This window comes from Carcharhinus amblyrhynchos, chromosome 35 (genome assembly GCF_965287045.1).
Source record: "Carcharhinus amblyrhynchos chromosome 35, sCarAmb.v2.hapA, whole genome shotgun sequence".
NCBI lineage: Eukaryota > Metazoa > Chordata > Chondrichthyes > Carcharhiniformes > Carcharhinidae > Carcharhinus > Carcharhinus amblyrhynchos.
In genome coordinates this window covers 18389453-18415416 of record NC_137358.1, presented here as the reverse complement: position 1 = coordinate 18415416, position 25964 = coordinate 18389453, and the positions used below count along the sequence as shown (strand labels likewise).

The 25964-nt window shown below is 48.7% G+C and overlaps 1 protein-coding gene across 2 annotated transcripts; it reads right to left on the bottom strand.

The window, feature by feature from the left end:
• Positions 1–3339: 3339 nt before the first annotated feature.
• LOC145361606 (uncharacterized) lies at positions 3340–25685 on the bottom strand. 2 transcript variants are annotated; one of them, XM_080217462.1, is made up of 4 exons: positions 25432–25685; positions 19457–19685; positions 18421–19361; positions 3340–4262 (listed from the first exon to the last, which is right to left on the bottom strand). In XM_080217462.1, exons 1-4 carry the CDS (start codon positions 25669–25671, stop codon positions 4146–4148), a joined length of 1527 nt encoding a protein of 508 aa, XP_080073588.1. In that variant the 5' UTR covers positions 25672–25685; the 3' UTR covers positions 3340–4145. The 2 variants fall into 2 exon arrangements, with proteins under 2 accessions (XP_080073588.1, XP_080073589.1); XM_080217463.1 differs by lacking the exon at positions 3340–4262 and adding an exon at positions 8705–8766.
• Between the last annotated feature and the right edge of the window lie 279 nt (positions 25686–25964).

Sequence of the window (25964 nt, the reverse complement as noted above, 5' to 3'; positions counted from 1 at the left end):
CACCCCTTGCCCTTCACTCCATCCCAACTCACTTAATATCATAGAATCATAGAACCCCACAGTGCAGAAAGAGGCCCTTCGGCCCATCGAGTCTGCACCGAACACTATCCCACCCAGGCCCTGCCCCCATTTCCCTACATATTATACCCACTAATCCCTCTAACCTACACATCCCTGGACACTAAGGGGCAATTTCTTATCATGGCCAATCAACCTAACCCGCACATCTTTGGACCGTGGGAGGAAACTGGAGCACCCGGAGGAAACCCACGCAGACACGAGGAGAATGTGCAAACTCCACACAGACATTGACCTGAGCTGGGAATCGAACCCAGGACCCTGGAGCTGTGAAGCAGCAGTGCTAACCCACTGTGCTACCGTGCCGCCCCAATACCCTTGGACAGCTTTGATAGTTTCATGAGGTTTATGCACTTTTTAACCACAATCATGTTCATTTTTAACTTTAGCTTTCTCAAATGTGCTCCTGGATCACAGAATGCCTACAGTGCAGAAGTAGACCATTTGGCCCATCTAGTCTGTACTGATCATAATCCCACCCTATCCCCATGTATTTACCCTAGCTAGTCTCCCTGACACTAAGGGGCAATTTAACACGGCCAATCCACCTAACTATACATCTTTGGAGTGTGGGAGGAAACCGGAGCACCCGGAGGAAACCCACGCAGACACGGGGAGAACGTGCAAACTCCACAAGCACTATGCCACCCAAAATGAAAGCTTAGCTCTCCCAAGAGGTATCCTGGCCATCCAAACAAAGGCATAAAGCTCCTGACCCACCACAATCCCACTTCAGCTGATGTTTCTGAAGCTCAGCAGTCTCTGAAAACTGCACGTGCACGACCCCCGAACCCTGGCCCAACTCCAGCCCCGTCCCCTCACAAATAGCTAAACGTTTGGGGCATAACTCGGGATTTCCAGGCTTGACGGCCACTTTGTGCCCAGCGGAGAGGCTGAAGGAATCGGTGTGGAAATTTTCACCCAATATAGCGTTAGTCTGGAGAAGGGATTCTTTCTTGAGTTTTTGCTCAATACATTTGCATGGCAAATAAACTCTGGGCTGTTTTAAAACAATTTGTCCAAAAAAAATAAAAATTGCCTTAAAAATAGTCCTTACTTTAAAAGGGCAGTAACCTAGTGTCTTTTAATATAACTGAAAATGGGTTTCACACTAAAGAAATATTTTTAATTGCAGCAGTGTAAAATTATCAGCTTAAATAAACCATAGGTCATAGGTAGAAGAGGGCACTCACAATGTTAAAATGGCGGCATGGGCTCGATGGGCTGAAGGGCCTGTTTCCTGTGCTGTGTTGTTCTTTGTAAACCAATCTTCAATAACTGGGCAGCACAGTGGTTAGCACTGCTGCCTCACGGCTCCAGGGACCTGGGTTCGATTCCCGGCTTGGGTCACTGTCTGTGTGGAGTTTGCACATTCTCCTCGTGTCTGCGTGGGTTTCCTCTGGGATCCTCCCACACTGTGAAAGATGTGCGGGTTAGGTTAATTGGCTACGCTAAGAAATTGCCCCATAGTGTCAGGGGATTAGCAAGGTAAATACATGGGGGCTATGGGGATAGGATCTGGCTGGGATTGTGGTTGGTGTAGACTCGATGGGCCAAATGGCCTCCTTCCGCACTCTCAGATTCTATGAACTGAAAGTTACTAATTATATTGGGATGCAGAACAAAGAACAACACAGCACGGGAAACAGGCCCTTCGGCCCAACGAGCCCGCGCCGCCATTTCAACATTGTGTTTTTCATTGGTTCCCTAAAAAATTGAATCTGTATAAAATGTTTTAAAATGTGACGTTGTTGTACCAAAAAGCAGCAATGTAAATTGGGAGTGTGTGATCATGCACAATTATCAGAAACTCCCAGTGGATTATAGAATGTAGGCCTGATTCTTTCTCAGGCTGTCACAGATTTGTGGGCAGGTTTGATTTTTTAGTGCAACACATTATAAACTCTTGCAAAAGACTGTAGACACTGGAATTGTGCTTGAATGTAACAAGTGTTAGAAAATTCATAATCTCCCGTGCTCATTTTCCTGGAACCTCTACAGTGCAGGGGGCGGCCATTTGGCCCATCAACTCTGCATCAACCACAATCCCACCCTACTCCTGTAACCTCACATACTTACCTCGCTAATCCTCTGATACCAAGGGGCAATTTAGCATGGCCAATCAACTTAACCCGTATGTCTTTGGACTGTGGGAGGAAACCGGAGCACCCGGAGGAAACCCATGCATTCATGGGGAGAATGTACAGACTCCACACAGATGGTGACCCAAGCTGGGAATCGAACCTGGGTCCCTGGCACTGTGGGGCAGCAGTGCTAAGCAAATCCACCCAATTTTGTTGATTCCAGTTGAATTCTACTGAAAAACCCCCCAGTGTGACTGCAGTGTCAATGATGGGCTCAACTGGGCGAAATCTATGTTGGATTAACTCACAGATGGATCATTTCCCAATAAAAGCAAATACTGCGGACGCTGGAATTGGAAACTAAAACATAAAATGCTGGAAAATCTGAAACACCATAGTGGATCTAATCCTCATCTTATTTCAAGTTCTCTTTAGCTCTGATAAAATCATCCAGAAAGCAGAGACTCTGTTCTCTCTCCATGGATGCTGTCAGACCTGTTGAGATTTTCCAGCAGTTTCTGCTTTTTCAGTGTCCAGGTTGATTTGGTCAGATGAATAAGCAGCAAGCGGTGAGGATTTTGCTTCAAAGACTTACTTCTGCAGCAAGCAACTCACCTCCCGACTCCCCAAAGCCTGTCCACCATCTCTGAGGCTCAAGTCAGGAATGTAATGGAATATTCTCCACCTGCCTGGATGGCCGCAGCTTCAAGGCCGACACCATCCCGGACAGCGCAGCCTGCTGGAACGGCACCTCATCCACCACCTTTAACATTCACTCCCTCAACCATCAGTGCACTGTTCACAAGATGCACTGCAATAACTCAATAACTCCTCCTACAGCATCTTCCAAACCCAAGATCTAGAGGGTCAAAGGCAACTGAGAACTGGGAACATCACCTCCCGAAGTCATACGTCCTGACTTGGGAAAATATCACCAATTCTTCACTGGGTGAAATCTCTCCCTAACTGCACCGTGGGTGTGCCTACACCACATGGACTGCAGCGATTCAAGGGGGCAGCTCAACCCTCTCAAGGGCAGCGAGGGTTGGGCAATAAATGCTGGCCCAGCAGTTCCCATGGAGCGTGTTAGAAGGTTGGTTTCCTTCTCCCATCTCCTCAAGCATGAAGAACAGGTACTTAAATCCAAACGTTCAATGTGATTGGTTTTATTTTACCTGGGACACAATCTATTCTACTGCGCAAATCAAATCTCTCAGCTGTACATCCTGGAATATGAATGAATAAGTAACCAAAATAGGTTTCTGAATTTTTTTTATATAAAAGATATAGATAGAAAATTCCTTGCTTGGCTTTAAGTGATTTTAACTTCTGCAAACTTCCTCAAATAAAAACAGTTCTCGTCCATCATCAACATTTTGACACATTTCTGACCAATTTTGTTTTCTGCTTTCTTTCTCCACCGCCCCACAGCGGACGGTATTGGTCCTTGCTGGGTGAAGTGACCACCCAGTGTTGGTGCTGGCACTGGAGATACGCCACCCACTGCAGAATCTGATCAGGGTGGCATCTACTCAAACACTCGCCTGCCCCCACCCCCCGCCGAAAGGGATGGGTAGCAGGCAGTCCCTCGCCAGGGAGCTGTGCTGCACGCGAGATGGTTAAAAGCAGAGCGGCTGGCAAGCTATTGACCTGTCAGAAGATGCCAGCCGCATCTCAATATCCAGATGACCAGATAAGCAATCCGGAATGGGAATGGTTTCTTCCTCCCCCCCCCTCCCCACCGCACACCGTCGAGTCCAGGAAAACTGGGAGCAGTCCGTCTTGCTGAGTCCGAGCTCCCCACCCTGCAGTGAAACTGGAGAAGTTGTCTGGCCTGAACGAGCGAGTCCGTGTAGAGTTCCGCACCCACCTCCTGAACCATCACAGCAGCAGCTCCCGCTCTGCATCGCTCTAACTTCAGCCAACCGGGCCTTTCTCGGCGGGGGGCGTGTGGGGAAAGCAGGATCGCTTGGGGAACATTCTTCACAGGCTTTCCGGCCCGACCTCCGCGTACACCACGTCACTGGCTGCCCCGCCTTTCCGATTTCCCACTGGCGATAAGTTCACAGCAGAGTAGCACACCTCTTCCTCAGGACGATTCTGGGGAAAGAAGCAGAAGAGTTTCACTGACTGAACATGGAGCGTTGGGCGCGGCACGGTAGCACAGCTGCTTCAGGGCTCCAGGGACCTGGGTTCGATTCCCGGCTCGGGACGCTGTCTGTGTGGAGTTTGCACATTCTCCTCGTGCCTGCGTGGGTTTCCTCCCACAGTCCAAAGATGTGCGGGTTAGGTTGATTGGCCATGCTAGGAAATTGCCCCTTAGTGTCCAGGGATGTGTAGGTTAGAGGGGATTAGTGGGTATAATATTGGGGGGGGGGGGGGGGGGTAGGGCCTGGGCAGGGTTGTGGTCATTGCCAGCTGGATGGGCCGAACTGTAGGGATCTATGACTCTATGATCCACGAAGCAGGAAGTTCGGGTGAGTGAGTCCCGGCTTGTGACTGAGGGGGAAGATCCCACGTTAAAAAAAGTGATTGGTTGGAATTCTCTGGCCGTTCACACCAGCGGGATTCCCTGCCAGCAGTGCACCCCTCCCACAGGTGGCATGGGGGTGACACTAATCCCACTGATAGGAAACCCCATCTCTAGGGAACGCCATGCCCCCCCTTCCACACGCAGCTCGGGGGGAGGGGTTGTGAAGAGATAAACTCAACAAGACTTGGAAACGTTGTCCACAAAAGTTTGCCAATCCCCTCCCCACCACCAATCGCCAATTCTCCCAGATACCAGGGCTGCTATTTCTAATTCCTCCCTCCAGAGCTCTCCTGGGAAATTTGTGTGAAACCTGATTCATAGAAACCCGTCGGTGCACAAGGAGGCCATTCGGCCCATTGAATCTGCACTGACTACAATCCCACCCAAGATTCCTATTCACTTAGCCCCACACATTTATCCTGCTAATACCTCTGACACCAGGGGCAATTTATCATTGAACCCTACAGTGCAGAAAGAGGCCCTTCGGCCCATCGAGTCTGCACCGAACACAATCCCACCCAGGCCCTACCCCCATATCCCTACATATTATACCGACTAATCCCTCTAACCTACACATCCCTGGACACTAAGGGGCAATTTCTTAGCACGGCCAATCGACCTAACCCGCACGTCTTTGGACTGTGGGAGGATACTGGAGCACCCGGAGGAAACCCACGCAGACACGAGGAGAATGTGCAAACTCCACCCAGACAGTGACCCGAGCCGGGAATCGAACCCAGGACCCCGGAGCTGTGAAGCAGCAGTGCTAACCACTGCGCCGCCCGTAAATTTGGAGTGGAGATTTTCCACTCCCGTCGCCAATCCTGCCCAATAAAAACAGGTGCGGGAAAGTCACTCTTGTCCCACATTGCGAGAGAATGAAAGATTTCAATATCTGGTGACCCCCTCCCTGGAGATATTTTTTCCCTAACGCCACTGTCATAGTTAAATTGAGAACATTTGATCAAATATGAAGTCTGCAGAACTTGTTTTATGAAACCTGCAACACCTACACAGTGACTTTACCAACATGTAGCAACTCTGCTATTAAAACATAAAGTTAAAAAAAGACAATCTTGTGTTTAAAAACAGAAAGAGTGGTTTTACCACGGCATTAACCTAGGTTTCTACTGCGGTTGACTGGTTGACAGGAAAACATTATTGATGTGAGAATGTAACGTTCCAACTGCCTCAGGAATTCAAGTCAAAGCTACTGATGTTATTGTGTGATAAATGTGAGGTGATGCATTTTGATAGATTGAACCAGGCCAGGACTTACTCAGTTAATAAGAACATAGAACATAAGAAATAGGAGCAGGAGTAGGCCATCTAGCCCCTCGAGCCTGCCCCGCCATTCAATAAGATCATGGCTGATCTGTCGTGGCTCAGTTCCACATTCCCGCCCTCTCCCCATAACCCTTAATCCCCTCTCTTATCAAAAACCCATCAACCCGCGTCTTAAATATATTCAGCGAGGCAGCCTCCACCACTTCAACGGGCAGAGAATTCCAGATATTCACCACCCTTTGAGTGAAGAAGTTCCTCCTCAACTCCGTTCTAAACCCCCCTCCCCTTTATCTTGAGGCTGTGCCCCCTAGTCCTTCTGTCCTTTCTGAGCGGGAAGAGTCTCTCCACCTCTATCCTATCCATCCCATTCAACATCTTATACGTCTCAATGAGGTCTCCCCTCATTCTTCTAAACTCTAACGAGTACAAGCCTAATGGCTGGGTGTTGGGGATAGCTACAGAACAAAGAGATCTAGGGTACAGGTTCATAGCTCCTTGAAAGTGGAGTCACAGGTGGACAAGGTGGTGAAGAAGGCATTCAGCATGCTTGGTTTCATTGGTCAGAACATTGAATACAGGAGTTGGGATGTCTTGTTGAAGTTGTACAAGACATTGGCAAGGCCACACTTGGAATACTGTGTGCAATTCTGGTCACTCTATTATAGAAAGGATATTATTAAATTAGAAAGAGTGCAGAAAAGATTTTCTAGAATGCTACCGGGACTTGAGGGTTTGAGTTATAAGGAGAGGCTGGATAGACTGGGACTTTTCTCCCTCGAGTGCAGGACGCTGCAGGGTGATCTTATAGAGGTCTATAAAATAAAGGAGGGTCGATCAGCTAGATAGTCAACATCTTTTCCCGAAGTCTAAAACTGGAGGGCATAGGTTTAAGGTGAGAGGGGAGAGATACAAAAGTGTCCAGAGGGGCAATTTTTCCGCACTGAGGGTGGTGAGTGTCTGGAACGAGCTGCCAGAGGTAGTAGTAGAGGCGGGTTTTTAAAAAGCATTTAGACAGTTACATGGGTATGATGAGTATAGAGGGACATGGACCAAATGCGGGCAATTGGGATTAGCTTAGTGGTTTACAAAAAAAAGGTACGGCATGGACAAGTTGGGCCGAAGGGTCTGTTTCCCTGCTGTAAACCTGTATGACTCTGTTTCCATAGAGATTGTTAACAAAAGGAAAAACGGAGGCGGAGGGGAGACCCTGATAGAGGTCTACAAAATTACGAGAGGCATAGACAGGGACAATAGGATTTTTGGTGGGAACAGTAGGTCAGCAGGAGATCTAACTGAGGGAGAGGTATGGACTGAGGCCAGCAGGATTAGAGGAAGAGCAGGCAGGGAGTAGTTATTGAACGCAGCGGAACTGGTGGTCTGAAGTTATTAGTGATAGACAGCATGGTTTTGTGAATGGGAGATCGCGCCTCACTAACTTGATCGAGTTTTTCGAAAAAGTGACAAAGATGATCGATGAGGGAAAGGCGGTGGATGTTGTATACATGGACTTCAGTAAAGCCTTTAACAAGGTACCTCATAGTATATTGGTATGAAAGGTGAAGTCACATGGGGTCAAAGGAGAGCTGGCAAGGTGCATACAGAACTGGCTTGGCCATAGAAGACAGAGGGTAGCAGTAGAGAGGTGCTTTTCTGAATGGAAGGCTGTGACTAGCGGTGTTCCACAGGGATCAGTTCTGGGACCTTTGTTGTTCGTAGTGTATATAAATGATCTGGAGGAAAATGTAACTGGTCTGATTAGTAAGTTCGCTGACAACACAAAAATTGGTGGAGTTGCGGATAGTGAGGAGGATACAGCAAAATATAGACCGGTTGGAGATTTGGGCGCAGAAATGGCAGATGGAGTTTAATAAGGACAAGTGTAAGATAATGCAGTTTGGAAGGTCCAATGCATGAAGGAATTATACTGCAAAGCAGCAGTGCTAACCGCTGTGCCACCCACTCATTCATTTGTGGATTTTGCTAAATGCAAATTAGTGGCTTAAATAATGACTGCAATTCCAAAGTAATTATTAGATGTAAATGGACTTCTTGTGGGTTAGTGTCCCTGCCTCTGAGCCAGAAGCTCTGGGTTCGAGTCCCACCTCAGCAATCAATGGCCAAGGAAAGTAGCCAAACAAGTTGAGAATCACGCGGGAAATTCGTTCCAAACACACACCAATGTCAGGCGGTGAGGGTGGGAGAGATTCCTGGTCAGACATGTGATGGGAAGAGCCTCGACAATCACTGTCCATAGCTCCAAACTACAGCACGCACAGGAAAGTTCACGTTTCCATCACAGCTTGGACTGCCGAGGGACTGGAACACCTTCTCAAATGTCCAGTGGATGTGGCAAGACGCTATACGAATGCAAACTAAACAAGGACTGGATAGAGTGGACGTGGGGAAGATGTTTCCATTAGTGGGAGAGTCTAGGGCACAGCCTCAGAGTAAAAGGGTGACCCTTTAGAACTGAGATCAGGAGGAATTTCTTCAGCCAGAGGATGGAGAATCTGTGGAATTCATTGACACGGAGGAGGCCAGGTCGTTGAGTGTATGTAAGACAGAGAGTTTTGATTGGTAAGGGGGGGGTCAAAGATTATGGGGAAAAGACAAGAGAATGGGGTCGAGAAACTTATCAGACTTGATTGAATGGTGGAATGGACTCAATGGGCCAAATGGCCCAATTCTGCTCCTATATCTTACGGTCTTATTCCTTTATTACCTCTCTGAGGGTTGCACTCCGGTCGGCTGACACCTTATTCCCAGTCAGTGCGAGAGCTCGACCTGATGGATTGAAATAGAGGGGATCAGTAAGAGGGTAAAATGGGGTTAGTGGAAAATATCAGTTCCGTTAGAGCTCAGGGTAAAAATAAGACACTGCGGGTGCAAGAAATCCGAAATCAGAACAGAGAAAACTGGAAACGTTCAGCAGGTCTGGCAGCGTTTGTGAAGAGAGACAAGAGTGCTCCCCTCCACACCCCCTACCACGTGTTTTGTGGGGGCAGAGTCAGCCCGTTATTGGCTGGTGGCTGCATTTTCCAGCCCCGCCGCTGTCAACAGGGTTTCTGTAGCTCGCACCCTCCGTCTGCCACTGGGAAACTCAAGATAAAGGGGGGGGCGGTTTAGAACGGAGTTGAGGAGGAACTTCTTCACTCAAAGGGTGGTGAATCTCTGGAATTCTCTGCCCGTTGAAGTGGTGGAGGCTGCCTCGCTAAATATTTTTAAGACGCGGGTTGATGGGTTTTTGATAAGCGAGGGGATTAAGGGTTATGGGGAGAGGGCGGGAATGTGGAACTGAGCCACGACAGATCAGCCATGATCTTATTGAATGGCGGGGCAGGCTCAAGGGGCTAGATGGCCTACTCCTGCTCCTATTTCTTATGTTCTTATGTTAAGAATTGATCTGGAGGAGGGACGAATGGTGATTACAAACAAGAGGAAGATGCCATCTGTTCTTCTGACAGAGTCCTGACAGAGGGGGTGGCACAGTGGGTTAGCACTGCTGCTTCACAGGGTCCTGGATTCGATTCCCAGCTCGGGTCACTGTCTGTGTGGAGTTTGCACATTCTCCTCGTGTCTGCGTGGGTTTCCTCCGGGTGCTCCAGTCTTCTCCCACAGTCCAAAGATGTGTGGGTTAGGTTGATTGGCCATGATAAGAAATTGCCCCTCAGTGCCCTTGGATGCTTAGGTTAGAGGGATTAGTGGGTATAATATGTAGGGATATGGGGGTAGGGCCTGGGTGGGATTGTGGTTGGTGCAGACTCGATGGGCCGAAGGGCCTCTTGCTGTACTGTGGGGTTTCTATGATTATGATTTCTATGATTCCTCACTCATAGGGGTAATTCTAATCAACGAAATGGGGGGCTTTACGATTCCTGACCCAAAGCAGTCTCTAACTCACTCAGTTCTGGCTTTAACTCCGTCTGGAGTGCCAGGGCACGCACCAAGGGAGGGGGTGGGCTTTTTAAATAAGACACTGAAGCTGCCACCCCCGATTCATTTAACTTTTCAACTCAAAGACTTTGGCCAGATTTCCCAAGCATCAGGTAACGGCGGCTAAACTCCAGGCTGGATCAGGGACTCCGCGTCTTCACCCTGTCTGAGGAATCCCCATCATTGAGCAGCAACCCCCTCTGTGACCCCAGCCAACACGCCTCCACTCCGATCCTGTCCAGTCCCCTCAGGATTTTCCATATTTCAATAAGATCACCTCTCAATCTTCCAAACTCCAATGGGTACAGGCCCAACCTTCCTCATCCCAGGGATCAGTTGAATGAATCTTCTTTGTAGGTCTTATGAGGAAAGGTTGAGAGAGCTGGGACTTTTTGGAGCAGAGGAGGATGAGAGGCGACTTAATAGAGGTTTATAAGATGATGAGGGGGATCGATAGAGTGGACGTGAAGAGACTATTTCCTCAGGTGGATGTAGCTGTTACTGGGGGGCATAACTAAAAGGTTCATGGTGGGAGATATAGGAGGGATGTCCGAGGTAGATTCTTCACTCAGAGAGTGGTTGGGATGTGGAATGCACTGCCTGCTGTGATAGTGGAGTCGGAGGCTTTAGGAACTTTCAAGCGGTTATTGGATAGGCACATGGAGCACACCAGAATGATAGGGAGTGGGATAGACTGATCTTGGGTTCGGACATAGCTCGGCACAACATTGAGGTTAGTGGTCTCTACTTTGAGCCAGAAGATCCAGGTTCGAGTCCCACCCCAGGACTTGATATCCAAGGAGGTGTGTTCAAAACACATTGAAAATCAGCCTGTAAAATCCTTCCAAACACACACCAATGGCAGGCAGTGAGAGTGGGAGAGATTCCTGTCAGACAGGCTTGATATGGAGTGGTGCATTTCAAGCTATGGAATCAGTGGCACAGTGGGTTAGCAGTGCTGCCTCACAGCGCCAGGGACCCGGGTTCAATTCCGGTCAATGGACCAAATGGCCTCCTTCTGCCCTTGTAGGGATTCTACAACCTGCCCCAGGAAACCAAGCCTGGTGAAAGACAGACAGGATTGGGGGATTGGCCATGCTAAATTGGCCTTTTATGTCCCAAGATGTATACGTTTCAGGGAAATTAGCATGGCCACAACTAAACTATTGAGTGCAGTTCTGGAATCCACATTATCAGAGGGATGTGAAAGGGCTCAGAAGAGATTTACCGGGATGTTGTCTGGGCTGGGGTGTTTCACAGAGATTGGATAGATTGGAGTTGTTTTCCTTGGAGCAGAGGAGACTGAGATGTATAAATTTATGAGAAGCATGGAGAGAGTAGACAGGGAGAAACTTTTCCCCTGGGTGCAGGGATCAATGATAGGGGTGCTTAGATAAGGCAAGGGGGCAGGAGGTTTAAAGAGAACGCGAGGGGGGGTCAAGAACTCACTGTCTGAAAGGGTGGTGGAGGCAGAGACCCTCACAACGTTGAAGAAGTATTTAGATGTGAACTCGCGATGCCAAGGCCGAGTGCTGAGAAACTGGATCAGAATAATTGGATGGTTTGTCTTTGACCAGCACAGGTGCAATGGGCCGAAGGGCCTTTTTCTGTGCTGTAGGCCTTGATGACTCTGACTCTAAATGCCACCCTGCCTTGTCACATTCCTGTTGTGGGGTGACCACGTCCGAACCCTCGGGGTTCTCCAGCCGACGCTCAAACTCTGGAACCCGGCCATCAAACCAGTGCCATTTCCTGCAAATGTGATCACCCAGACTGCAAGGAGCGCCTAGGAATCCCCACATTCAGCAGGGCCGCGCAAACCACAGACCGAGTTCCCCAGGCAGACGTCTGTTAAAAGACTCAATGCCAATGAGAAAATTGGTTAAGTCACTTTTAAAAAAGCTCGAACTTTTGCCTTTCCTTATTGGAGCTTTAAAATAGGAGAAACTTACCTACTACCCACCAATCTCTCTCTTGTTGCCTCTATCCCTGTAAACAGGGCAAGACCACTTTGGGAAGATGAGAAAGTTAGAAGGAACCAGAGACCTTATTCCCATTTGCACCAAATTCCCACTCTGCCCCTCAGGCTGAGTCAGATATTGTTTATAAACAGTTATATATCCGTACGTTTCAGAGGGATAAGGCTAATTCCTATCACTGCACCCCAAACTGACCAGGAAAGTTAAAGTAAAGTTTATTTATTAGTGTCACAAGTAGGCTTACATTAACACTGCAATGAAGTTACTGCGAACTTCCCCTAGTCACTACATTCCGGCACCTGTTTGGGTCAATGCACCTAACCAGCACGTCTTTCAAACAGTGGGAGGAAACCGGAGCACCCGAGGAAACTCACACAGACACGGGGAGAATGTGCAGACAGTACCCCCCCCCAAGCCGGGAATCGAACCCAGGTCCCTGGTGCTCTGAGGTAGTGCTAACCCACTGTGCCACCATGATGCAGCATTACACAACAGGGCAGAGATTCTACATTCACCGGATTCCTGTCTCCCTAATCTTTGCAGCTAGTTTACACAGTGGAACTCACCAGCAGCTCCCCACAGAACCCATGTCACCCAACACAAACCAATCACCCATCTAGACGGACAAGAGCAGCAGATACCTGGGAACACCACCACCTGGAGATTCCCCTACAAGACTCACCATCTTGACTTGGAAACATATCGGCCGTTCCTTCACTGTCACTGGGTCAAAATCCTGGAACTACCTCCCTAACAGCACTGAGTCAGAGGTTTACAGCACGCTGCCCTTTTTTTTAAAAACTCCTAAGCTAGTCCCAACTGCCCGCATTTGGCCCAAATCATTCATATCCATCTCATTCACGTAACTGGGAATGCTTTTTAAAAGACAAAATTGTAACTGCCTCTACTGCGACCACTGGCAGCTTGTTCCAGACACTCACCACCCTCTGTGTGAAACAATTGCCCCTCTGGATACTTTTGTATTTCTCCCCTCTCACCTTAAACCTATGGCCTCTAGTTTTAGACTCCTCCAGCTTTGGGAAAAGATATTGACTATCTAGCTGATCTATACCCCTCGTTATTTTATAGACCTCTATGAGATCACCCCTCAGCCTCCCATGTTCCAGAGGAAAAAGTCCCAGTCTATCCAGCCTCTCCTTACAACTCAATCCATCAAGTGCCGGCAGCATCCTAGTAAATGTGTTCTGCAATCTTTCTAGTTTAATAAGATCCTTTCTATAATAGGGTGACCAGAACTGCACACAGTATTCCAAGTGTGGCCTTACCAATGTCTTGTACAACTTCAACAAGACGTCCCAACTCCTGTATTCAATGTTCTGGCCAATGAAACCAAGCATGCCGAATGCCTTCTTTGCCATTCTGTCCACCTGTGACTCCACTTTTAGGGAGCTATGAACATGTACCCCTAGATCTCTCTGTTCTGTAACTCTCCCCAACACTGAGTAAGTCCTGCCCTGGTTCAATCTACCAAAATGCATCACTTCGCATTTATCTAAATTAAACTCCATCTGCCATTTGTCAGCCCACTGGCCCAACTGATCAAGATCCCATTGCAATCCAAGATAATGTTCTTCACTGTTCACTATGCCACCAATCTTGGTGTCATCTGCAAACTTACTAACCATGCCTCCTAAATTCTCATCCAAATCATTAATATAAATGACAAATAACACTGGGCCCAGCACTGATCCCTGAGGCACACCGCTGGCCACAGGCTTCCAATTTGAAAAACAACTCTCTACAACCCACCCTCTGGCTTCTGTCATCAAGCCAATTTTGTATCCATTTAGCTACCTCATCCTGGATCCTGTGAGATTTAACCTTATGCAACAACCTACCATGCGATATCTTGTCAAAGGCCTTGCTAATGTCCATTTAGACAACATCAACTGCACTGCCCTCATCTACCTTGGTTACCCCTTCAAAAAACTCAATCAAATTTGTGAGACATGATTTTCCACTCACAAAGCCATGCTGACTGTCCCTAATCAGTCCTTGTGTCTCTAAATGTCTGTACATTCTGTTTCTCAAAATACCTTCCAACAGTTTACCCACCACAGATGTGAGGTTCCCTGGCCTGTAGTTCCCAGGCTTTTCCCTGCAGCCCTTTTTAAACAAAGGCACAACATTTGCCACTCTCCCACTATCGATGATTCAAATATCTCTCCCAGGGGACCTGCTATTTCCTCCCTAGCCTCCCACAACATCCTGGGATACACGTCATCAGGTCCCAGGGATTTATCTACCTTGATGTGCTTTAAGACTTCCAGCACCTCCTTCTCTGTAATATGTACACTCCTCCAGACATCACTGTTCATTTCCCCAAGTTCCCTAACATCCTAGTTTTGACAAAGGGTTATCTGGACTCGAAATGTTGCCTCTATTCTCTCCTTACAGATGCTGCCAGACCTGCTGAGATTTTCCAGCGTTTTCTCTTTTGGTTTCAGATTTCGGCATCCACAGTATTTTGCTTTTCTCAACTGTAAATACTGATGAGAAATATTCATTTGGGATCTGACCCATCTCTTGTAGATCTGCAGATAGATGACCTTGTTGATCCTTGAGATGCCCTACTCTCTCCCGAGTTACTCTTTTGTCCTTTATGTATTTGTAGAAGCTCTCTGGATTCTCCTTTGCTTTATCTGCCAAAACAATATCGTGTCCTCCTTTTTGCCCTCCTGATTGTGGGTGTACCTACATCACATGGACTACAGCGGGTTCAAGAAGGCAGCTCACCACCGCCTTCTCAAGGGCAACTAGGTACGGACAATAAATGCAGGTCTAGCCAGCGACAGCCACATCCTGTGAGAAAATCATAGAAATCTTACAGTACAGAAAGAGGCCATTCGGCCCATCGAGCCTACACTGACCACAAACCCACCCAGGCCCTACCCCCATATCCCTACATATTTACCCACTAATCCCTCTAACCTACACATTTCAGGACACTAAGGGCAATTTTAGCATGGCCAATCAACCTAACCCGCACATCGTTGGATTGTGGGAGGAAACCGGAGCACCCGGAGGAAACCCACACAGACACGAGGAGAATGTGCAAACTCCACACACTGACCCAAGCTGGGAATCGAACCCAGGTCCCTGGGGCTGTGAAGCAGCAGCGCTAACCACTGTGCTACCATGATTATTCAAACTAAACACAATGAGAAATGACACTAACCAGCGTTATTTGTTGGATTCAAAAGGGCACTAAAAAAAATCAGTTTTGGGCAGAAGGAAATTATTCAGCACTGTTGAAAATCTTTTAAATATATTCTTAGATAATCTTTTAAACATATTTAGGAACTGACAGCTACACCTCAATATAACCAGAAAAAGCAAATTTTTAAACAGTAATTGTCAATCATTTAAAATGGAACTGTTCACAGGTGAAGGATAGATTCACACTAATTTCAGATTTATATTGTTAAATCTTAAGCACAAAGGGATTTGGGAGTTCTGGTTCAGGGTTCTCTTAAGGTTAACATGGAGATTCAGTCGGCAGTTAGGAAAGCAATTTCAATATTAGCATTTATTTCTAGAGGGCTAGAATACAAGAGTAGGGGTGTACTGCTGAGGCTGTATACGGCTTTGGTCAGACTCCATTCGGAGTATTGTGAGCAGTTTTGGGCCTCATGTCTAAGGGAGGATGGGCTGGCCTTGGACAGGGTACACAGGAGGTTCATAAGAATGATCCCCGGAATGGTTTGTTATATGAGGAGCAGTTCAGGAGTCTGGGTGTATACTCAGTGGAGTTTAGAAGGGTGAGGGAGGGAGGGAGGGATCTAACTGAAATTTACAGAATACTGAGACGCCCAGATAGAGTGGACGTGGAGAGGATGTTTCCACTAGTGGGAGAGACTAGAATTTGAGGGCACAACCTCAGAGTGAAGGGACGGTCCTTTAAAACAGAGATGAGGAGGAATTTCTTCAGCCAGAGAGTGTTGACTCTATGGAACTCTTTGCCGCAGAAGGCTGTGGAGACCAGGTTGAGTGTCTTTAAGACAGATAGGTTCTCAGAGAGTTTGCACATTCTCCTCGTGTCTGCGTGGGTTTCCTCCAGGTACTCCAGTTTCCTCCTACAGTCCAAAGATGTGTGGGTTAGGTTGATTGGCCGTGCTAAGAAATTGCCCCTTAGTGACCAGGGATGTGTAAGTTAGAGGGATTAGTGGGTATAATGTGTGGGGATATGAGGATAGGGCCTGGGTGGGATTGTCTTCGGTGCAGACCCGATGGGCCAAAGGGCCTTTTTCTGCACTGTCGGGTTCTATGATTCTATGATAATTAATAAGGGGATCAGGGGCTATGGGGAGAAGGCAGGAGAACGGGGATGAGAAAAATATCAGCCATGATTGAACGGCAGAGCAGACTTGATGGGCCGAGTGGGCTAATTCAGCTCCTGTATCTTATGGTCTTAGCCGTTTTTAATTACATTAACCAAATGGCACCGAGTTATTATTCTTAAATATATTCAGGAACATTTTTTAACAGCAAAGTGTATTTTTAACAGGATATGCTTTAAACATGTTGTGTGGGCTCAGGGAGATTTTATATTTGGCGATATGTTTCTGCAGAAACGGGAGCGGGGAAAAGAAGTACTTCAGAAAGCTGGCAGAACTGTGGCTAAGATTTACGGCTGGTCTGTCCCCACGTGGAACCTTTACGCAGTAGGATAGATAGCAAAACTTGAAGTTCTTTAACTAAGACCCTATCGCGTGGTAACCAGCACTCAGAATCCTGATCACTTTACAACTAAAGAAATTAAACAGCTTTATCCAATTTGAAAAACATTCTGTTCTTTGCAAATAACTGAAGGGCAATTAATATCAAAAATCAGGCAGTATAACACCCTTAACTATAAAGTTACAACAAAGGTTTGCATTCACATACAGAATGCTCCCATGGTATCAGCAACCTTGCACAAAGTTATGTGACCAGCTGCCAGTACACGAGCAGAGGAATGTTCCGGACTTTTCTAACTAGGTTTTCCCATCCTGCCAATGTCAACGCCTTACCGATTTGTCTAGACCCCGCCCCTGCCACGTGCCGAGGGCAATACGGTGGCACAGTGGGTTAGCACTGCAGCCTCACAGTGCCAGGGACCCGGGTTCGATTCCCTGCTTGGGTCACTGTCTGTGTGGAGTCTGCACATTCTCCCCATGTCTGCGTGGGTTTCCTCCCACACTCCAAAGATGTGCGGGTTAGGCGGATTGGCCGTGCTAAATTGCCCCTTAGTGTCGGGGGATTACCCAGGATAAATGCTAGGGGTTACGGCAATAGGGGCTAGGTGGGATTGTGGTTGGTGCAGACTTGATGGGCTGAATGGCCTCCTTCTGCACTGAGAGGACTGGCAAATTCCATCCATAAAGTTAGAGCAGCAGATATTTGGTGAGGGAGGGGTATTTTATCTCTGCAGAAAGGTTGGAGACTGGAGGTTTCCTGTAGAAGCCCTGCTGATTATATCAGGGGTGGGGCCGGGCGACCACATGTAGCAAGGCTGACTGTCACTCAAAGCTGGCAGGAGATGGAGCCTAGACGGACAGGGTAGATTGCGAGTCCTTCCATCAAACACCACGGTGCAGAACTCACTTATTAACTGCCGAGGATATAATTATACAGTTCAGAGAACATAGAACAGCACAGTACAGGCCCTTCGGCCCTCAATGTTGTGCCGAGCTATGTCCAAACCCAAGGTCAGTCTACCCCACTCCCTATCATTCTGGAGTGCTCCGTGAGCCTATCCAATAACCGCTTGAAAGTTCCTAAAGTCTCCCACTCCACTATCACAGCAGGCAGTGCATTCCACACCCCAACCACTCTCTGAGTGAAGAATCTACCTCGGACATCCCTCCTATATCTCCCATCATCAACCTTATAGTTATGTCCCCCTAGTGACAGCTACATCCACCCGAGGAAATAGTCTCTGCACATCCACTCTATCTATCCCCCTCATCATCTTATAAACCTCTATTAAGTCGCCTCTCATCCTCCTCCGCTCCAAAGAGAAAAGCCCCCGCTCCCTCAACCTTTCCTCATAAGACCTACAAAGAAGATTCACTCAACTGATCCCTGGGATGAGGAAGGTTGGGCCTGTACCCGTTGGAGTTTGGAAGATTGAGAGATGATCTTATTGAAATATGGAAAATCCTGAGGGGACTGGACAGGATGGATGTAGAGATGTCTCCACTTGCTGAAGAACAAGGGGACACAGTTTAAAAATAAAAAGGTCTCCCACTAAAGATGGGGAGGAGGAGAATATTCCACTGAAGATTGTACATGTTTGGAATTTGTTCTCCAGAGAGCGGGCCAATGAATTATTTCCAGATAGAGGTAGGCCGATTCTAGACTAAGGGAGTCAGTGGTAATGGGGAGGGAGTACAACTGAGACCACAATCAGTTCAGCCATGATCTTATTGAGCAAGCTTGAGGGGCCGAATGGCCTACGTGTGCGCATGTCCAGAAGCAACGACACCCAGGTGACTTTTATTTTTCAGAAAGGTTTACTCACTTTGCCACTTCTACGAGGTGTTCCTCCAGGAGAGGTAGTGAAGCAGTTGACCGGAGGCTGCTGTGACTGATCCTGGGATCCTGGAGATGTTCGTGACCGCTGACCTCTGGGAATTGGAGCCCGCGAGGGAATGGTCACGGGTCGGGGCAGTCCTGCTGCCGCCTGGCCCAGGTGGCTGTCGGGCACTATGTCGGGTATGGGTTGAGGGGGTGGCGAGACAGCATCGGTCTCCTGAACGAGGGTGCGCCCGTCGGGCTTTGCCCCCTCACTCCCACTGATCTGAGGGAGAGCAGATTGGAGGAGACGGGAGACCACTTGGAAGCCCTTCCCCACACAATCCGCGAGATTATCCATCCGGCCCACCAGCCTCTCCAAGGTCGAGCAGATGTTGGAGTCCAGCGTCTGGATGGCAGCCGTCTGAGCTGCTATCAAAGCCTCAATAGTTGGCGGGGTGGGCTCCTGCGGCGGGGGCTTGCCCGCAGACCCCCTGGAGGTGGTCGCACTTTCCAGGGTAGTTTGCAAAGTGGAGACCACGTGCGACACCACGGCAGAGGTGGACTCCTCCATACCGTCAGACACGGCGCCCAGAGTCTTGGGCAAGCCCTCCACCACCTCGTAGAGCCGCTGATGTGCCTCCAGCATTTTCCGTTTGATTGCCGGATCCCGGAGGTCCGCATCTCGGTGCCACTCCGCAGAGCTGGGACTGGACCAGGCCCTGCGGCGAGATGTCACCGGGCCGGGCCCCACCGCCAGCGGCTGGCCTGGCTCCCCCTTGCTGTGCGTTCCAGCAGCCCCCTCCGGTTCCCCTCCTGCTGGCTCGCGGGTGGGGATCTCCGCACTGCTGCTCTGGCGGGACACGGCAACTGACTGCACTCCCTCCGGTGGGCCATCCTCCTCCGAGCTGTCCTCTTCCCGAGGAGGTGGAGGCGGCTCGGGCGCACCTGAAGGAGAAAGAGGGGCAAGAGTCAGGTTTGCAATGACGGGAAGGAATTCCGACAGCGGGGGTTGAAAGTCGCCGGTTGAAGCTTGACCGTACTGGCGGGGGTTTTGACGTTGACGGGAATCGCTTGCGGTGCGCGGAGGGGTACCACTGGAAAGGAGTCGCCGTTCTTAGAGAAACCACCAGCCTCGCCGTCTCCAATACTGAGCCCCCTCGATGTCCCACTGATATCCATTGCTGACTGTTCCACAGGGGTGAGAGCTACAATGTCCGTTGTCCCTCCACCCGTCCTGTTTCTCTCCCTCATATTGTGAGCTGCCTTCTCCTGCAAAAAAACAGAAGGAGACAGAAATCGATAAATAATTCACCATGGCGGCCGCTACCAAATTTTAAGACTGATACAAACAATCAAAAGAAAAATACAGGGTGGCTTCGGTCATCCGTAAAATCCTGCCCCAGGTCAACAGACCTTTCCGTCGTCCACCCCTCGCCCGCTCCGATTCCCGTGGTGGGCGAGGCGGCAAACTTCTGGCCGGAATATCACATAATAAGAAAGGATTGCGCGCTTATTAAAATTTCAGCAGACAAATGACTTTACAAAGTGCAGGTCTCTTTAATTTCTGGGACAGGAATGAAACTGATGGTGTCAGCGATGGGGAGAGATCGGAGAAACTTGGTTTGTTCTCAGTGGAACGACAGAGGCTGAGGGGTGGTGACCTGATAGAAGCCTACAAGATTACGAGGGGCATGGACACAGCGGATAGAAGCTTTTTCCCCAGGGTGGAAGTCAATTACTAGGGGGCATAGATTTAAGGCGCGAGGTTTAAAGGAGATGCACAAGGCAAGTTTTTTTTTTACAGAGAGGGTGGTGGGTGCCTCCATTCTTGCTGGAACTCACTGCTGGGGGAGGCAGCGGAAGCAGATACGATAGTGAGTTTTAAGGGCTGCCTGGACAAATCCATGAATAGGATGGGAATAGAGGGATATGGTCCCCGGAAGGGTAAGGGATTTTAGTTCAGTCGGGGGCAGCATGGTCAGTGCAGGCTTAGAGGGCCGAAGGGCCTGTTCCTGTGCTGTAATTTTCTTTGTTCTTTGTAGTGTTTTGTGTTAAAGTTCACAGCTGATATGCTGTTAAATCATTATATTCCCAATCATTTACATCGTATTTTAGACTTTTATGAAGTACGGATTTGAACTTAGTTCATTTGTAGAATCTTTTCCTGCCTTAATTCCATCGTACATTTACTTTGTGTGTGGTTTTGGTTAGAAACCATTGCAATGGGAGGGATTCAAGAGGTTTCTAACAGGTTTGTCTTTCTTCAACCTCTGAGGGAAGACACTCATTTGATTTGAGAGATTTCGTACTGAGTTCCAGCAGGCTAGATACTCGAGTGTGAAAATTCCACATCAGCCAGCTGAGGGGGGAACGGAACAAGCTGCGAAGCAATAGGATTGTCACAACTCGGCCATCGAAGACAGAGGGTAGCAGTAGAGAGGTACTTTTCTGAATGGAAGGCTGTGATTAGCAGTGTTCCGTAGGGATCAGTTCTGGGATCTTTGTTGTTTGGAGTATATAAAAATGACTTGGGAGGAAAATGCAGCTGACCTGATTAGTAAGTTCACACAGAACAAAAATTGGTGGAGTTGCGGGTAATGAAGAGGATGCAGCAAGATATAGACCGGTTGGAGACTTGGACGCAGAAATGGCAGATGGAATTTAGATAATGCATTTTGGAAGGTCCAGTGCATGTAGGAATTATACAGTAAATGGTAGAACCCTTAGGAATATTGACAGGCAGACAGATCTGGGTGTACATGTCCACCGATCACTGGAAGTGACAACGCAGGTGGATGAGGTAGTCAAGAAGGCGTACGGCATACTTGCCTTCGAGGATTGGGGCATTGAGTATAAAAATTGGCAGGTCACGCTGCAGCTGTACAGAACCTTAGTTAGACCTCATTCAGAATATTGTGTACAATTCTGATCGCCACACTACCTGAAGGATGTGGGTGCTTTGGAGAGGGTACAGAAGAGGTTTACCAGGATGTTGCCTGGTCTGGAGGGTATGAGAAGAGGTTGGATAAACTCGGTTTGTTCTCACTGGAATGACTGAGCTTGAGGGGTGACCTGATAAGTCTATAGGGTTGAGGGACATAGACAGAGTAGATAGTCAAACGTTCTTTCCTAGGGTAGAAAAGTCGAGTACTCGGGGACGTAGGTTTAAGGTGCGTGGGGAGAACTTTAGAGATGTGCGAGCAAGTTTTTTTTTAAAACACAGAGGGTGGTGAGTCTCTGGAACGCGCTGCCCGGGGAGGGGGTGGAGCGGGTACGATAGCCGCATTTAAGGAGCAACTAGATGAATACATGAATAGGATGGGAATGGAAGGATAGGGACTCTAAGTGTATACGGTTTTAGTTTAGGCAGGCATCATGATCAGCGCAGGCTCGGAGGGCCGAAGGGTCTGTTCCTGTGCTGTACTGTCCTTTGTTCTTGTGTAGTTAAGGAGCATGGAGGAGAGAGACAGCTATAGCTGGCTGCAGATTTAAATTTGTTTTCTCTTTAGGGTTTTGAAAGGACTTGATAGAAACATTTTACCCGCTGGTGGGAGTGTTAAAATCAGGAGTCGGGCACCCCAGCTAGAAATTCAGAAATAACTCTTCACACCGAAACTGGGGGAAATGTGAAAGCCCTTCTGATTAAAAAAGCAGCGGACACTCAGTTAAATTCATTCAGGGGATGTGAGCATTACTGGCTGCGGCAGCATCGAGGATTACCCTTAAACTGAGTGGTTTACTGGGCCATTTCAGAGGAGTAATCACATTGCTGTGGTCACCTTTGAGCCAGTTTTCCTAAAGGACACCAATCTCAAAGGTTTTATTTAAAATTTATTAGTTACAAGTAAGGCTTACATTAACACTGCAATGAAGGTACTGTGAAATTCCCCTAGTCGCCACCCGTTTGGGTCAATGCACCCTAACCAGCACGTCTTTCAGAATGTGGGAAGAAACCAAAGCACCCGGAGGAAACCCACGCAGACACGGGGAGAACGCGCAGACTCCACACAGACGGTGACCCAAGGCAGGTTCTTCACTCAGAGGGTAGTAAGGGTGTGGAATGCCCTGCCTGCAGCAGTTGTGGACTCGCTAACTTTAAGGGAGTTCAAATGGTCAGTGGATCGGCATATGGATAGCATTGGAATAGTTTAGGTTAGAGGGTCATTAGATTGGTTCCACTGGTCGGCGCAACATCGAGGGCCGAAGGGCCTGTACTGCGCTGGAATGTTCTAAGCCGGGAATTGAACCTGGGTCCCTGGCACTGTGAGGCAGCAGTGCTAACCACTGTGCTACCCTGTCGCAGTAAAAAGTCTGACAACACCAGGTTTTAGTCCAACCTATTTATTTGATAATATACTCACTAGCTTTCGGGGTTACCCCCTTCGTCAGGTAACCCCGAAAGCTTGTGAGTATATTATCAAATAAATAGGTTGGACTAAAACCTGGTGTTGTCAGACTTTTTACTGTGTTTACTAGTCCTGTGACAGTACCACCGTGTCACCACCTCCCCATAACAATCATTTGAAATCTGAGCGACAGATTTTTGTTTGCTAGTCTCGAGGGGATTGAGGGAGAGCGAGCAGATATAGCTCAGGCCTGATCTCACTCAACAACAGAACGCACTCGAGGGGCTGAATGGCGGGCACATGTTCCCAGATGAGTAAAAGACATGCCGTTAAGGGGAAGCAGTTTGTGGCAGGAGAGGTGGGGTTGTATGATTGCTGGTAAGTGGGGGCATGGGGATTTCTGATATACAGCCTGTTGGGGAGGTATATTTATTGCCTGCGGTGTGTGTGTGAGAGGAGTGGGGGGGGGGGGCTAGATTTATTGCCTGTTCTGTTATTTCTCACATGGGGGGATATATTAATTACACAGGGGTATATTCAACACACACAGGGGTATATTTAACCCCCAGAGGGGTATGTTTCTCCCACAGTTGATATATTTCTCACTCACAGGGGGTATATTTATTACACAGCGGGTATATTTCTGGGGGTCTATTTCTCTCCCACACAGGGGGAGTATCTTGATTACATGGGGGTGTATTTCTCACACAAGGGTATATTTCTCACACAGAGGGTACATTAATTACACAGAGATATATTTCACACACACGGGAATATATTTATCTCAAAGAAGGGTGTACTTATCCCACAGGGGGGCATGTTTCTCCCACAGAGGATAGATTTCTCAGTCACAGGAGGTATATTTCTGGAGGTATATTTCTCTCCCATGCAGGGGGCATATTTATTACACAGGGGGTATATTTCACTCCCCCACAGGGAGTGAATTTCTGGGGTATATTTCTCCCAGGGGTATATGTCTCCCACAGGGGGTATATTTCTCTCACACAGGGGGTATATTTTTGGAGTATATTTCTCTCACACAGGGAGTATATTTCTGGTGTATATTTTTGGGGGTATACCTCTCTCTTCCCCACAGGGGGTATATTTCTCCCAGGGGGTATATTATTGGGTGTATATCTCTGGGTATATCTCTCTCTCTCCCCCACAGGGGGTAAGGTTGTATATTTTTGGGGGGTATATTTCTCCCAGGGGTATATTTCTGGGGGTATATATCTCTCTCCCCCCCCCACAGGGGGTATATTTCTGGGGTTATATCTCTTCCCCCCCCAGGGGGTAAGGTTGTATATTTCTGTGGGTATATTTCTGGAGGGTATATCTCTCCCCCCCAAAGGGGGTATATTTTTGGGGGTATATTTCTCACACAGGGGGTATATATTTTGGGGGTATATTTCTCTCACACAGGGGGTATATTTTGGGGTGTATATTTCTGGGGGTATAGCACTCTCCCCCCCCCAAAGGGGGTATATATTTTTGGGGGTATATTTCTCTCACACAGGGGGTATATATTTTTGGGGGTATATTTCTGGGGTGTCTATCTCTCCCCCCCAACAGGGGGTATATATTTTTGGGGGTATATTTCTGGGGTGTCTATCTCTCCCCCCCCACAGGGGTTATATTTTGGGGTGTATATTTCTGGACGGTATATCTCTCCCCCCCCACAGGGGGTATATATTTTGGGGATGTATATTTCTCTCACACAGGGGGTATATTTCTGGGGGTACATTTCTCTCACACAGGGGGTATATTTTTGGAGTATATTTCTCTCACACAGGGAGTATATTTCTGGTGTATATTTTTGGGGGTATACCTCTCTCTTCCCCACAGGGGGTATATTTCTCCCAGGGGGTATATTATTGGGTGTATATCTCTGGGTATATCTCTCTCTCTCCCCCACAGGGGGTAAGGTTGTATATTTTTGGGGGGTATATTTCTCCCAGGGGTATATTTCTGGGGGTATATATCTCTCTCCCCCCCCCCCACCCCCACAGGGGGTATATTTCTGGGGTTATATCTCTTCCCCCCCCAGGGGGTAAGGTTGTATATTTCTGGGGGTATATTTCTGGAGGGTATATCTCTCCCCCCCAAAGGGGGTATATTTCTCACACAGGGGGTATATATTTTGGGGGTATATTTCTCTCACACAGGGGGTATATTTTGGGGTGTATATTTCTGGGGGTATAGCACTCTCCCCCCCCAAAGGGGGTATATATTTTTGGGGGTATATTTCTCTCACACAGGGGTATATATTTTTGGGTGTATATTTCTGGGGTGTCTATCTCTCCCCCCCCCCCCCACACAGGGGGTATATATTTTTTGGGGTATATTTCTGGGGTGTCTATCTCTCCCCCCCAACAGGGGGTATATATTTTTGGGGGTATATTTCTGGGGTGTCTATCTCTCCCCCCCCACAGGGGTTATATTTTGGGGTGTATATTTCTGGACAGTATATCTCTCCCCCCCCCACAGGGGGTATATATTTTGGGGGTGTATATTTCTCTCACACAGGGGGTATATTTCTGGGGGTATATTTCTCTCACACAGGGGGTATATTTCTGGGGTGTATATCTCTCCCCCCCCCCAAAGGGGGTATATATTTCTGGGGGTATATTTCTGGTGTCCCCCCCCCAGGGGGGTAAGGCTGTACTCACCCTGGCTGAGCGGCTCAGGTCATTGAACCTTTTCCGGCACTGGGCCCAGTTTCTGGGGGTGATGCTGAGCCTGCTGACCTCCTGGGCCACCTCCTGCCAGCCCCGCTTGGCCAGGCCGCTCTGAAGCTTCTTGTTGCCGGGGGGGAAGAGCAGGGCGGCCCGGGCCCGCACCGCCGCCACCAGCACCTCCAGAGAGGTGTCGGAGAACCGGCGAGCCACCCGGCCCCGCCTGCCGGCCATGGCGCCCCGCTCAAAATCCGGCGGGCGGGCGGGCGCGGCGGCGCCGGAAGATCCGCACGTCCCGGGGCGGGACTGCCGCCGGAAATTGCGCGCGGAAGGTGGGCGGGCGGCCGCTCCGCCAATCACCGGTCAGGGCCGCGGGAGAACTCCGGACCCGAGCGCCGGTATTCCGGTCCCGCCGGCATTCCCGTCCCGCTGGTATTCCGGTCCCGCCGGCATTCCCGTCCCGCTGGTATTCCGGTCCCGCCGGCATTCCCGTCCCGCTGGTATTCCGGTCCCGCCGGCATTCCCGT

Coding starts and splice junctions, on each gene's coding strand:
- LOC145361606 (XM_080217462.1), bottom strand. CDS start 25,671: ATGGCCGGCAGGCGGGGCCGGGTGGCTCGCCGGTTCTCCGACACCTCT. Junction 19,686..25,431: donor ACCTGAGCCGCTCAGCCAGG/GTGAGTACAGCC, acceptor GTTTTTTTGCAG/GAGAAGGCAGCTCACAATAT. Junction 19,362..19,456: donor CAACGTCAAAACCCCCGCCA/GTACGGTCAAGC, acceptor TTTCTCCTTCAG/GTGCGCCCGAGCCGCCTCCA.